Source organism: Pseudorasbora parva, chromosome 24, assembly GCF_024679245.1.
Source record: "Pseudorasbora parva isolate DD20220531a chromosome 24, ASM2467924v1, whole genome shotgun sequence".
Taxonomy (NCBI): domain Eukaryota; kingdom Metazoa; phylum Chordata; class Actinopteri; order Cypriniformes; family Gobionidae; genus Pseudorasbora; species Pseudorasbora parva.
In genome coordinates this window covers 28511215-28526459 of record NC_090195.1, presented here as the reverse complement: position 1 = coordinate 28526459, position 15245 = coordinate 28511215, and the positions used below count along the sequence as shown (strand labels likewise).

Sequence of the window (15245 nt, the reverse complement as noted above, 5' to 3'; positions counted from 1 at the left end):
CAGCCTACAGGCTATGCCCATCGATTAAATATCAACAAGTTGGTTAATCTAATCCAGGGACACACTGCAAGCGTGAGCGTCTCGGCTGCGTGGCGTGTCCGTTTTTGTTTCGGCTCCCATGTTAACAGGTTGGAGTTTGGCCGTTTGCACACTGCCTGTGACGCGCGGAAAACGCGTGCATGCTAGAAATAGAAGAGCGCCTATTTTTCACGTGTTGGGAGCGTCTCCAGGCAAAATAGAATAGGAAAAGATGTTTATATATCATTTTGACACGAATACATATTATTAAATTACATTTTCATGTTTGAAAGCCTGTAGGTTTACATTGTAATAATAAAAAACGTCAATTATCGATTTTGAAATATTGCAACTGTCAATACAGAACGAAATATTCTGTAGCCTATTTTGCCGTCAATACCAGATATGTGGCTACTGCCGGCGTTTTCTTTGCTGTATCAGTAGGCTATTTATGTTTAACATTAGGAATAGGGCTTCCCTCCGCATCAATAGCAGCAGCAGCGGCGCGTCAGACACGCTTCTAGTGTGCAAAGGCAGAGAAAACGCCACGCAGCCCCGTGGTTGACCCGCAACAGAAAACCCACGCGCATCCGCGGCATGACAGTGAAAACAGTTACATGTAGAGGGCATTATGGGCGCCAATATTCCGTTTAAAACCGGAATAGTCCTGGGATGAAACTGCTCACTTAGAGGATGGATACCCTCGGTCACATCAGCGCGATTAGACATTGAACATTTTAAATTTAAAACAGCTTATTATGTAGGTAGCCAATGTGCCCGATGCTTTCACTTGATGCAAACGTTTGTTTTTGTGATTAAAATACATCAAATATTACCAAAACATCTGTCTTCCTGTGTGCAGAAATTTGTTTATGTAGCCGTGACAACAAAACTTGTGCGCGCATGCCTGTGATGCTCCGTGCGCACCGCGCGCCAACCCCATAGACTGGCCAACCCGCAAGCCTTGCACTTCTGAAAGTCCGAGGAGCCACTCGAGTTGCTACCATAGATATACATAATAAATAATATACTTAATTACATAATATACTTTATTATGTACATCTATGGTTGCTACTACTCTCCGGCGCCGCCATCTTTATTTTGAATCTGACGAATCGACGCGCATATTTTGCGTCGACGTATTTTTTGCGTCGACGTCATCCCAGCCCTAGTCAGGAATTAATGACAGAAATTTTAATTTTTGGGTGAAATAACCCTTTAAGTGAAGATTATTAAACAAATCCTTTAAGTGTGATTAATTAATTATTAAATAAACTTTATTTTCGGTTTCGTTTTTTTTGGGCAAAATTAAAACTTTATTTTCAGTTTTTTTTTTTTGGTTAAATGAAAACTTCGATTATTTTAAAATTAAAAATGTAATTCCGGTTTCAGTGTGTTAGTAAAAAAAAATAAAAATAAAAAAAAAACATTTAAATGCATCACTGCTACCAACAGATCCGATGCAAATGTCATAAATTATCCTATTATTGTATGTGGAGGAGCACTAAAGGCGAGCATTTATTCTTAAAGGGTTACTTCAGCGATTAGCATATGGCATTGTATCATTACGAACCCCTTTAGTATATTCAAATGATTGTGCGTTCCCCTCCTCATATCCCCCTGAGACAAGAGATTTATGCATTTTTTTTTGGAAATTTTTTTTGGCCAGAGCTAAAGACTACAGCCAGCAGATGGAGCTCTTTACACGTTTTCAACTCGCACATGAGGGATGGGAGATCTCATTCACAGCATAGCTCACAGCTGCAGGCATTCATGGAAACAGAACGGCCGGAGGAGCAAAGTAAGTGTTTCAACTTCTCAAATTAATTCCTATGAAAGTTAAGCTTCCAAAGGTATGAACTGAAAACGTGCCAGACTGAACACGCCCTGTGAATCTATCTATCCCGGGAATATGGTCGCATTTACCTCAGCTCTCATGACGAGAGCTCATTCCGCTCATCACGAATGTAAGTTGACTCCTGCAGCGTTTGGCTGTGACACTCCCTCAGCGGCTAAATCACATTTTGAACACACACGTTCCGTTTTTAATTGTAGTGTCTGTTCTCTAACTGAACTGATTTTATGAAAATGAACGCGGTCACGGTGTGAAAGTGGAAGGGATCCAGTCGCAGTGATTCAGTAGCGTTGGCTTTGGGAGTGGCTTTGTAGGGCAGCGAAGCATTCTGGGAATTGTTGTCTTTGATCCCCATGAGACAAAAATACATTTTCGGTAGTTTCTGAGTCTAGAGAGCACCAAATAAAAAAAAAATATTTCACATTACTACTACATTAATGACCCAGTTTAAATACAGATTAATCTTTCCAGCGCTGAGGTACCATTTTAAGCACGTCTGCTGGAGATGGAGAAAAGAGTCTCTGAAGCTGAATTACATTCAGGAAGCAAACAGACAAAAGCAGTCGACCCAATGATCTGGACAACTCTTATATGTGTGTTTGCTGTGAGCTGACCTTGAGAGAGGACTGCACGGCTGACTCAGGCGGGTACACAATGAAGTGACGGAGCGTGAAGCCAAAGCCATGAGAGGTGCGGCGTAGGTGCAGTGTTTTAGGCCCTGGCCATGAGAAGGGCTCCTCTTCAGCAGCCGGAGACAAAGCTGATGCCTCGCTGCGCTCACAACCATCCTTCTGTTTGGCCTGAGAAAGAGAAGAAATTAATAATGATTAGTCATTCAGATACTATTATCCAATGGCAGTACATACAGTATAATAAAGAAACAATCCGCATAGAGGAAATTATGGTTATATTTTTGGCTCAAGAGCCCTATATTCGTCATATAGCCAATTATTGCAGCTACCATATCAAATATTTCTGAATAAACACAAACCTGTCTTGACTAAAGAACAAACAAACAACAACAAAATCTATTGAACACATCAACTCTTATTGCCAAGGATAAAAGCACGAGCATAAAGTCTCCTGCAGCCAGACCCTCAGACGGATGGCAGAAGGTCTGGACTCGATCGCAACTTTCATTGGTCATGGACCACCCAAGAGGACATTTGACTGACATGTAACGCAACTAATCAGTTTATTTTGTTCTGCGTTATGTTTAGGGCCTTTGAAAATATAAAGTCGATGTCCCTGCAATAACAGACCGGTGTGCATCTACAAATTATTAATTCAAGAACGTTGTTCAAGTTTACTGCAACAATGGAGCCGTGAACTTCACATGCTTTTGAAAATCCAGCACTGAGTTGATCCTGGTACGCGCTCTTTGTCACAGTTGTTCTTATTCCACTAGTTCACCCAAAAATGAAAATTCTATCAATAATTACTTACTCTAATGCCATTCGACACCCTTAAGACCGTTCATCTTCGGAACACAAATGAAGGTATTTGTGTTGAAATCTGATGGCTCAGAAAGGCCTTCATTGACACCAATGTCATTTCCTCAAGACCCATAAAGGCACTAAAGACGTCGTTACAAAGCCCATCTCACTACAGTGACTACAATCATTTTATGAAGCGACGAGAATACATTCTGTGTGCAAAAAAACTAAATAACGACATATAGTGATGGGCCGATTTCAAAACAAAGATTCGAACAGAGATGAATCATGTAGGCGTATTGATTCATGATTCGGATCGCGTGTCAAACCGTAAAACTGCTGAAATCATGTGACATTGGCGATCCGAATCCTGAATCAATACGCTGATTTATAATGTTCGAATCTTTGTTTTGAAATCAGCCCATTACTATATAATTTGTTATTTAGTTGTTTTTTTGCGCACAAAAACTATTCTCGGCGCTTCATAAAATGATTGTAGAGCCACTGTAGTGAGATGGGCTTTGTAACGGCGTCTTTAGTGCCTTTATGGGTCTTGAGAGAGGAAATGACATTGTGTCAATGAAGGCCTTTCTGAGCCATCAGATTTCAACACAAATATCTTCCATTTGTGTTCCAAAGATGCGGGTGTCGAACGACATTAGGGTAAGAAATTATTGACAGATTTTTCATTTTTGGGTGAACTAACCCTTTAAAGAACGCAACACACGTCACGTGAACATCCTGTAGAATTCAACCAATCAGATGACGACTTCAAAACTCCTGAAGTGTTTCCAGAAAAGTGTGCCTAATGCGTCAGACATTCAGCCAACGGTGTGTGGCGTGTGGAGACTAATGAGCACATGACATCCTGATAACTGCACAAATGTAAAAGGTACATTATACCACTTTGACCAATAGAAATTGCAATAAATAATGAATATTAATAATAGTCCTGAGAACAGAGCTTTCAGTTAAAAGATAATCATTACATAGTTTACCCTTGATTTTAGCCTGTAGGACAAAAGTCACAAAAACATCCTACATTTGACATGTGAGTACAAAGGTTATAGTGACCTTTGTGACAACTAGCCCTTCTCACCTGTGATCAAGAGCACTGCTGTTTTTTTTTTATAATTTATAAATTGTTCTGTCATTTGTTTTGCCACATGAACAATTTTGTCAGTTCAAGAAAAGTTTAAAAGATCTCTAGAGGGTCTTTCTTAATGTGTTTGACCCAAAACTGACATGGTAATCAGTGAAAGTAGAAAATAACTTCTTTAAAGAAGCTTATCGTTACACAAAGCACTCTCTGTCCCAATGCAGCAGCAAAACACTGGCCTTTTTAACCGGGTACATCAGCACTCACAGACAGACTCTTCGTGTACTAAATGACTTTCATAGGCACTGAACTGTATTATGATCAGGATATGCAGATAAACTGTTACTTATGATGAGTAAAACATGAGACCTAGGACACAAGCTACTATTGAAGACGTTCATCAAAGTTCGTTGAAGCTGAAGCGGCACTAGCAGCAACACACAGAACTGCAAAAATAATGACTGTTCTTACTGGTCACAGTACAGTAACAACTGAAAAGTAGGCTACTGATAAAACATTTAAAGGAGGGCGAGGAATCTAATATTATTTCCTGCATTCTGACTTATTTACACTGGTAAAGCTGTATTATCATGCTAAACATGGCCAACATTTCAAAAAATGAGTTAGACATATGACAGAGTATTTCAGTGTCAAATACACTCCTTCAGGGTTCGAATAAGTTTCGGAAAGTTTTTGTTTTGAGAATGGCCCGGTATTACATCATAAAGGGCCGGATTCCTTGGGAACTTTTGCAGAATAAGCGCGTGAATCAAGAGTTATCTATGGCACATGCGATGATGTATTGTTTGTGTGTGTGTGTGTGTGTGTGTGTGTGTGTGTGTGTGTGTGTGTGTGTGTGTGTGTGTGTGTGTGTGTGTGTTTGGAAAGAATCGGTTTTATTAACCTTATAAAACTAGACTCTTCTGAGTTATGAATGATGCAATACCACTCTTTAGGTACTCAAGGTTAACATGAGACTGGTAGAAACTGTGTGTGTTACTACTCCTAAATTTTTTAACCTGTAATCTGTATCCGTTATGTATGTTTATGCTACTTACTTTACTGCCTCATTAGCAACATGCTAACACCCGACTCAACTTTAATTGTGTTTTACAGAAGGCATGCTGTTAGACAATTTAAATGTTGACTTTTGAAAGCAGCTGTCTATTTAGCGACAGTTCGCACAGAACGTGTTTTTGCTGTTGAAAACGTGAGACACAGGCAGAGTTGCCAAGTCTGCGTTTTCCCATTAACATTGATACTTTTGCACTGTTGCTGCGGGTTGGTATTTAGTCCGCAGGTTGAAGTAATCTTGAGAAGTGACTTGATTTTTACCCTCAGGAGCGTGGTTTTTACCGGGAAACCATAACCCATCCCTATTGCATGTGGGCTAGTTTAAGGCAGGTTTTGAATAGCATTTGGGCTGGTTTTGTTACACAAGCCTGGCAACCCTGGACACAAGTCAACGCAGTGGGAAAAAAACAAGCTCTGGAGATGCATTTTTTTAAAAAGCAGAACTTTTTTTAACTTGAGCACCATGTTTTTAGAATGCCACGTAATACACAAAGCACCGCAAAAGTCGGTTAAAGGCATATGTATAGCATGTTTATTCTGAAAATCAATGGAAAAGTAGCACAGTGGAATGGAAAAACTTGTGAATGGCCCTGCCTTAGACAACAAGGCAGCTCAGAGGGTTTGGGACGGAGCTGTTCTGTATCCAAACAGTCATTTATATGGCATCTAAAAACAATGGGTTTCTCTTAAGGGCAGAAGCTATTGAAACAGAGTCTCCTGTGAATGTTTATAAAGCATCACTGTCATGATTTTACACATCTCAAATATCTGCCATTACAATGAATGACGATCAGACAGAAAATACTTCTACTCAACCGAGACATTTCTTTCCACATGACCAATGACCAACATACATATACATGCTATACACGTCACACCACAGTTATTGATTCTTGACACCCGTATCACTGATGTTCTTCTGGCAGGATGAAGTGCTAATTCGCATTGTATCGATTGACGTCACTCAAATGTGACTTCAGTCTGTCCTCTGTATCCTTGGAGGAAACGTGGGACATTTACATTATGAAATAATGGCAGTAGTATCCCGTTCCGCCGCAGGGTGTGTGTCTGTGGTAGGCTCTGACAACACCACACTGACTCTGGGTCACTCTGCCTGCCAAACAGACCAGACTGTGGTCTAGCCCTGCAGGAGATGGATGTAGTATAAGGGAATGGATGTATTTTAGCTTGTGGCTGGGCTCAGGTACAGACAGCTGTGGAAGTCTCTAGAGTCTGGGCTGGGCTTTTACACAGCTGAGCCCGAACATGACATCACCAGAGGGAAATCAATTACTTACATTTAGTGCTGGACACAATCCACTGGAAACTCTCACAAATAAATGACTGAAGTATGGAAAGGCATACTAGCATACTACATTTTGTGTAGTATGCAGTCTGCATCCTGTAAATAGGATGGAAAATATTTATAAGATTTTTAAAATGTCCTTCTTTTCAATTAGTTGGCTACACTGCCAAACAGTGAGAATTTTTTTAACAGATATCTGAATTAAAAATGCAAATTGACTACATTACATATGAAAATAAACACTAGACAACTTTCTATATCAAAAATGCAACATACTGAGCTCACACAGCGTTGTAATATCTGCATAATACATACTGTTTCACATGCAATTTTATAATATTATGTAGTATACAATATACTGTACAGTATGCAGTACACTAGCATTCTGTTTTAAATATACTATAGCAAGGAGCAAACACATTTTATAATAATAATTTGTTACATTTATATAGCGCTTTTCTGGGCACTCCAAGTACTTTACATGGAATCTCCTCAACCACCACCAATGTGCTAGCCTAGAAATCTAGACGCACCCTAGCGGCGGCAAATCTAATCTGCCCGCGAGTGTCGTCTAGCAACTCTCAATACCCTTCTGAGCTGTATTCGCCTAACTCTTGCCGGGCCAATCACATCGTGTATAGAGTCGGTGGGCGGGGCCATAATGACGACGGCCGAGTTGCGTTTGCGTGCTTCTAATAGACACAGAAACTGGTGAACGGCGGCGGTCTTTTGAATCAGTTTTGACCGCGACTCTGGAAGACTTGGAGTTAAGATTTTCTCTGAGAAAAGAACAAAGAACGGCACTGAAGTCATTCTTAAAAAGGAAAGATGTGTTCTGAGTTTTGCTGACCGGATACGGCGAATGTTTAATCTATCAACAAGCTCTGTTTCACCTTCGTTGCTCTGGTTGGTAGTAGCACTATCCTATTGCGTGCAGAGGGAGTTTGAAAGACAACCGTTTAACCCGCCTCTCGGATTGAGCCCTGTCAAGGGTGAGGTTCCAGACCAAACATCTTGATGTGGGTCTGGCTTGTCAGGCTAACAATGTGCAGCATCCACCTAAATGTTGCGACGGCAGCCATATTGCACCAGAACGCCCACCACACTCCAGCTGATTGGTGGAGGGGAGACAGAGTGATGAAGCCAATCAGGATGGATGATTAGGAGGTCATGATGGGTAAATTTGGCCAGGATGCCGGGGTTACACTCTTTTTTCCGAAAGACATCCTGGGATTTTTAATGACCACAGAGAGTCAGGACCTCGGTTTAACCTCTCATCTGAAGGATGATGCTCTTTGACAGTATAGAGTCCCCATCACTATACTGGGGTGTTAGGACCCACACAGACCACAGGGTGAGCGCCCCCTGCTGGCCTCACTAACACCTCTTCCAGCAGCTGCCTAGTTTTCCCAAGAGGTCTCCCATCCAGGTGCTGACCAGGCTCAGCGGGAAACCAGTTTTGGGCTACAGGGTGATATGGCTGCTGGCACTATTAGTTAAAGTTACAGCTCGATAGAACGACTTTCCTGCCTCCTCCGAGCCAACTGAGTTCACGTTTTTGTGCACGTTGGCATTCACAAATCAGTCTGAATAAATAAATAATGGTGTTTATATGGGAAGACAAATTCAAATGTAAGTAAACAACTTACCTACTTGATAATACCGCTGATGTCACAACTAGAAATGGTTTTAAAACATTATGTTTATTTAATGAGCAATCAGTTTTGATGAAATTATAGGTACATCTCTGTGTCGGTGACCTTCATGACAGCTGCAGTGTTTACTAAACTATTAAAAAGAACAGCTAAACATATACCATATAACAAATAAAATATACGTGGATTCAGGTTCAACTGAACACTTTTTGCCATAGAGATGACTGGGAAAAAGTGTCACAATCAACCTGAATCACCCCCATATGAAATACAAAATGTGTTACTGCATTCTTGTGGTTATTTTAAAATGTAAAAATGATGATGAAAAAAAAAAAGCATTTCTTTAAAATAATAAAGCAATATTTGCATTAATACTTATTTAAAGCATGACCATGATACTTCATTTGACATGAATAAAAAGTACCATTTAAAAAATATATGTACTGTAAGTACTCTTATATAATGAGCTTTATTTCATTAATATTACATTACCTGCAAGTCACCAGCACATCACTTCTCAGACATTCTCATTCTGATTCAGCATATTTAATAAGCAAAAAACAAGCTCCAACAAACACCAAACAGACTCCAACAGACAAAACCTGACGCAATATCTGTTGTCGTCTGTTGGTGATGTGGGAATTAGCCTTAAGTGTACCCACAATTTTTTTTTTTAGAAAGACGTGAATGTATTCTTGAGCTCAGTTTGAAACTTGAAACTTTCTGGCATCATTCTGTATAATTATACCACTGTGTAAAGAATTCTCTTTCCTGTCTTTACTCTGCTTCACCTGCTAACGCTACCTTGACTCATACACGTGGTTTTCCAGCAACACCCACTATAACATCACAACTTTCTTCTGCCTTTCATTTTTCATTTCCGTACCATTAGCCAGTCATAATGGCGGGCACACAACCCTGTTTCCAATGCTAAATTTAACCTGTTAAATTATACAGCTGGAAAAAGCTCTCATCTGAATGGCGGAAAGTCCAGGAGACGTGAATGAATGCCCTGTGTGAGAGTCCTTCACACCAGAAGCAGCATCATACAAACCAGCCAGTCCATCAAAGAGCATGAATAATACAATCTCATTGGACATTGGACACATTCAAGAACTAATCAAAGAATCACATGTTACTACCAAGTACTTTCTTTTTTTTTTCTTTTTTTTTTATGCGCCAGTAGGACTAGTGGTGTATGGTTGATAGGTTTCAGTAACTTGGTTTTGAAATCACATTCATGGGGTCTGCTGTAAATAAAAGTTGACAAATGTTACATAACAGCTCATACAGCCAATATATTTCTCAGCCAAAAATCTACATTTTTTTTTCTTTTGTCAATTAGTTTTGTCAACTTTTTTTCTGGTTTCCTTTTATTTCCTGATGAGATTATGACTACAGCAATCTGACATTCATAGATCTCAACAAGGTCTCAAAATCAGATTTAACAAGTAACCAAAATCTAATCCCACAATAAACTTTTTCTCATCAAATTCTTTAAAAAAACAAAAGATTTGAGCTATACTATCAATTTGACTCGATTGTCAACAACTATCTCAACTGTGTCCTGTATTTTTATCTTATGGAATGTAAGGAGAAACATCTGAGTCAAAGCTAATAGGCAAATGAAAAATCAATAAAATAAATCCATTTCATGGAAGTTTCCTCAGCTATGATAGAGCAACCTCTAAGCAATAACATTGACTTGCTAAATGCTGTTATGACGAAAATACACAAATATTCATATGCGTCCTGTAGTTATGGCAAGCGTGAGTCACTTTTGAGCCACAGTGGAGCTCACTGTGAACACATAAACATCTCTCTTTGTTGAACACACTTTTCCAAAGATAAAAACATAGAAACAACTCAACCACAACTCTGTTCTCCAAACGAAACCATCATCCACGGGGTTTGGGTTAAAAACATGAGCAAGGACCCATTTAAAAGTCTGTTCAATCCCAAGGTTCCTCTATTGGGACCATTGCTTACATAGGAACAATAACTGAAACGTGAAACCGGGGCACATACACACAGTCATCTTGCTGTGAAAAAATATGTTAAATGTTGGCTTAATGTAGGAGACCTAACCAACCACCCTGGATGTGAATGACACACAAAGCATTCCTGAGAGCCATCTCCTCACCCCCCTCAGCCCAGCGTAACTCAATACACTGCTGGGAGCCTCTGCCAATGTGAAAGCCCTCCATCCCGCAGCAGCACCAGACTGTCACTATGAACTCATCTTCTCCTTTTTAGTTCTGTTGCTCTTAACCTACAGCAGATCCAGAGTTCCTTACCCAAGACCGCATGCAGTTCCTCGGAGACGTCTTCTTCAATCTGCGCCAAGAGACATCCTTCTGGGCCTCCCGGAGCCCCAGTTCCACGTCCCCCCAGTATGCCCTGGCCAGTAGCTGGAACCAAAGGCAGGAAGTGTCCGATAAACAGCCGTCCACCCCTGTCAGACAATCCCAGGCACAGGTACACCCTGCTACATCCATCTGTTCTGATCCCTCCTTCCCGGGCAGAACGCAGCCGGCACACGCCCCATTCCTCTGAGTGAGCATGGCATAGACTGCTGGTCCTTGCTATGGTTGCTTTCCTCTGCTGATCTTCTGATGATGTGATTCTTTCTCGCTCTTCGCAATCCCTCCCTCTCTCTCGCTTGCGCTCTCTTTCAGAGTGGGAAGGCAGAGTGCACATGCATAAGGTTTCCATTGAGACATGGAGCACGTCGGGGAGAGAGTGAAGCAGGGAAAGAGACCGTCAGAACGCAAGCATACCACAAGCACACACATCTGCCTGCACTGGACGAGGTGGCTTTCTCTTCTCACTTTCCATGTCCCTTATTTGTTTGTTCTTCATTGCAAAGCTACTCTACTGCCCATCTCAAACAGCACGGTCTCACTCCTGACGCTCACACTTACGCTTGGTCAGCTCCCTTCTGTGTCACTTTTTAACGCACAGGGTACCCCTTTAGCATCATTTTCAATTAACTCTATTGATTTAGAGGAGAAACCTTTGGCATTATATACATGCATGGTTTTCTTCATGGTTAAACTATACATTGGGTTAGGATTTTGCCATTATGACATGGAGTGTGATTCTCAATTTAATCAGCCAGCATCAGTCTATTTACATTTCTTTTCTTTTTATTCAGACATGTTTTGAACACGTAACCCAACCCCATCCCTAAACCTACCCATTTGTGTATTAAAAACAGGATATAACAGGGAGATACAACTCCAGCCACAATTTTTTCAAAAAGTACAAATATCCCAAGTGTTCTGAGGCCAAATGATTGATTTGTGTGAAGAAAATACCCAAAAGCGATCAGCGTCTCCATTATACACACATTCATAAATTGCTGCCCGATGAAACATTACATCAGCTTTGATAGTGAAATTGCATTGGCTGCCGTATGTCTCGTGACCAATTGTGTCATGCTTAAGAGTTGGGTGTATAATTTGAATGAGCTATGAACGTGTCTGATATGACTGATATGATTGTGTGTGTTCACAGGGCATCAGGATCATCATTTCAGCGAGTAAAACATTAAGATCAACTCTGTTCTTTAAATGAAAATATCTCAAATGAAAGTATGACTTCAGAAGACTTGATGCAACATGAGTTAATACTTTTATACTGTTTTGGTCAGTTTTTGCAATAAATACCTATGACTACTTGTATTTTCCTGTTACGTGTTTTATATTGTTAAGAAGCGGGCAGGTTTAGGGTAGGAGTGGGGTTAGCTGCTCCAAAATATTAACCTGACGTGGTCTTACTCAATTCTAGTCAGAATATGAGTCTGATACTGCTCCATTGGGCTGTGATTATGGGGCGTGTTTAACCGAACCAGGAAAGGCCTCAGTTGGATAGACCGACAACCAACCACTCTGAGCAACGGATGACGCATTGTCAAATGTCAACAGAGCTCAACTGCACTGTGTTGCCAAGTTCGCGTTTTTTTCCGCGGGTTGTTTTCTATGTCCGTGGGTTGAAGCCACTATTATGTGATATATAGATCCTTGAGTGCGAATTTTAGCAGGCAACCTTGCCAAAATAACACACATTTTACCCCCCAAACGCCATTTTTTTCTGGAGAACCCCCCCCGAGAAGCTATTGTTTAGGGCTAGTAGTTGGCGGGTTTTGTTGTAAAAACTTGGCAACCCTGTCTGCACCCTGTCTGGAATAAACAAAATTTGCGGTGTTGTAAAAAAATAAAATAATTTAATGATACACAGAGTACTTACCCAACATGATCATCAATTGTGAAGGTGAATGCATATACAAACAAGCTCTCCGTTTAGGATTCGAACAAATATAATCCAAGCCCCTTTGATGACATGCATGATTACGTTACTGTTGATCATCTGTCCGTCAACGTCTAAAGCCCGCCCTGATGATTTCATTGGTCCGAACAGTTTCTGTTTGGGCATAATCACTCCTCTATGGATTGAGTCCAGACCAAACCGCCCGACCTAAAAATGTTGTGGGCGGGGCTAAGTTCGGCTGGCATACAGGCTACCAAAACATACAAGTAGCCTATAAATATTCATAAAATCATGTTTTCTTTTACAAATGCAAATAATTAAATGTGTCTTGATCTGATGCATTGGGATAATAACTGAAATCAAATGGAGTACCCTGTGCGTGAAAAAGTGACACAGAGGAGTCCTGACAAAGCGTCAATATGTGACGAATAGGAATGAGAATGTGTTGTCTCAAACATCTCTTTAAAGAAGCGTTTCATGCAGCATGTAGAAATACATTGAATCACAATGCAAAGAACATTGACTTATCAAAATTAATTGGTGATCAAAATTATGGTCAGTAAAGCAAAAACCCTAAGAATTAAAGTTTGTTTGGTATTTAACTAGGGCCGGGACTTTAACGCATTAATTAAGATTAATTACGGGACTTTAACGTGTTAATTAATTACGCAAAAAATAAAAATAATTTTTTTTTAACCACACTTATTTTTGCACCGCGGAACGTTTTTCAATGAATGAGTTTCGACGGACTGATTATACTGAAACACCAACTAGCGCTCAGAAGTCACGACAACAACAAACCAGTGTCAACATGAACGAAGAAGCTGATGAGGCCGCTTTGCTTGGCCCCATAGATGGGAAATTTTGTTTTAAAAAACGAAAGGATGGAAGCGTCGACAAGAGCATGGTTGTGTGCAAGCTATTCAAAAATAAATTTGCGTATCACCGCAGCACATCCAGCCTCAAATATCACAAATATGCTTTTGCTACACTTAATGGCAAATGTTGCACTGGTCTGCTGGACTGAAATAAATAAACAATATTTTGTTGATTAAGCTTATGTATTCAGTCATTATTCAATGGTATACTAAAAATCCATGTGAAAAATTACTTCTCACTGTTCTCAGGTCAAATATTTATATGCAATTAAAATGCGATTAATTTCGATTAATTAATTACAAAGCCTCTAATTAATTAGATAAAAAAATTTAATCGAGTCCCGACCCTATATTTAACTCATCCTGCATTGTATGTGCAATGAGCATGAATGATAATAATGTGACTTACGGTGCATTCACATGGTGCTTAGGCGTTAACTAGGCGTCTTCTCATTTACTTTGAATGGGTGACATCATGCGTTGTCAAACTAAAATGGGGGGTTCCGTCGCGTCGCTTCACTCGCGTTGCAAGCGGCAGAAGTTGAAGATTTCTCAACTTTTCAAGCGTCAACATAGGCGTCATCCAATCAGATCGCCCTATTCAAATACCCTAGAGCAGGTGCTAGCCAACTGTGTTCATGCAAACCTAGAGGAGGCGTGTGATTGGCTGCGGTTGCATTAGCTCTCCGTCAAACGTTAACGCCGAAGCCCCGTGTGAATGCACCGTTACAATTTACGAAGACACAATATCATAGAGACTTGGCGGTGAGCTGTTTTGACTTGAATTTTGTGACACTGACACAGATTTGTCTTGTTCCTGTCCAAACATATCAGATACTTTCTGATCTCATCATTGTCCTTGTGTGGTCTTTGTTGTGTTATTGAGGAAGTTCACCCTAAAAAAATGAAGTCATCATTCATTTACTCACCCTGGTGTTGTTCTAATTCTGTATGCCCTTCATTCTGTTTAGTGAAAACAAACTGAAATTTCATGTATTTAACGAAATCCTGACCTTGGGTGTTCTGTGAACGGCAGCCAAAATATTTTCAATGCAACTGTACTCGTTTGGAATGTCTCTTAGTTCTGAAACCTATATCTGGTTTTGGTGCAAAACCCATTTGTTTTGGGGTCTCTACTAATGAGCTGATACGTTGAATAAGGTGTGTTTGATTAAGGACACAAAGGCTGCATATACGAAATTGCCCCAATACCCTAAATAGTGCACAATTTAAAGGGAAAGCTACTTTTTAGTGGTGTCCAAAACCATAGTGGACCTACTGTGAGGGTTGCACATAATTAATTACTGCTTCCTGCCAGAAGATGGCTTCCACAGAGGAATCATACAGGTGCAAGATGGAAGTACTCAAGGACCAGGGTTGGGAACCACTGAGATGAAAAAATGAAAAGTGCTTACAAATAAACTAAAGGCTATTTACTTATGACCGCAATAATGCACTATTTCTGATAGTATCTTTCCTTTAGTGTGCAATAATAGCTGTTTGTTCATGTAAATGATCAAAGGAACAGTTGTGTAAGTGATTTCTCTATGTCAAAGAGATTTTCTGCTGCGGGGGAAAAAACACTGTATGGACTTTCAATATCAACACTATAGTTACCATAGATATAATACTATTTAGAGCTGCTCATCAAT

At 40.2% G+C, this 15245-nt stretch overlaps 1 protein-coding gene across 1 annotated transcript in view; it reads right to left on the bottom strand.

Annotated features, from left to right (window-relative positions):
• The window catches only part of LOC137063551 (rho GTPase-activating protein 21), a 171218-nt gene that overhangs the window by 68424 nt on the left and 87549 nt on the right, over nt 1–15245 (bottom strand). Inside the window, 1 exon segment of the mRNA XM_067434784.1 lies at nt 2488–2673. Within this exon segment, the coding sequence (XP_067290885.1) occupies nt 2488–2673 (186 nt within the window).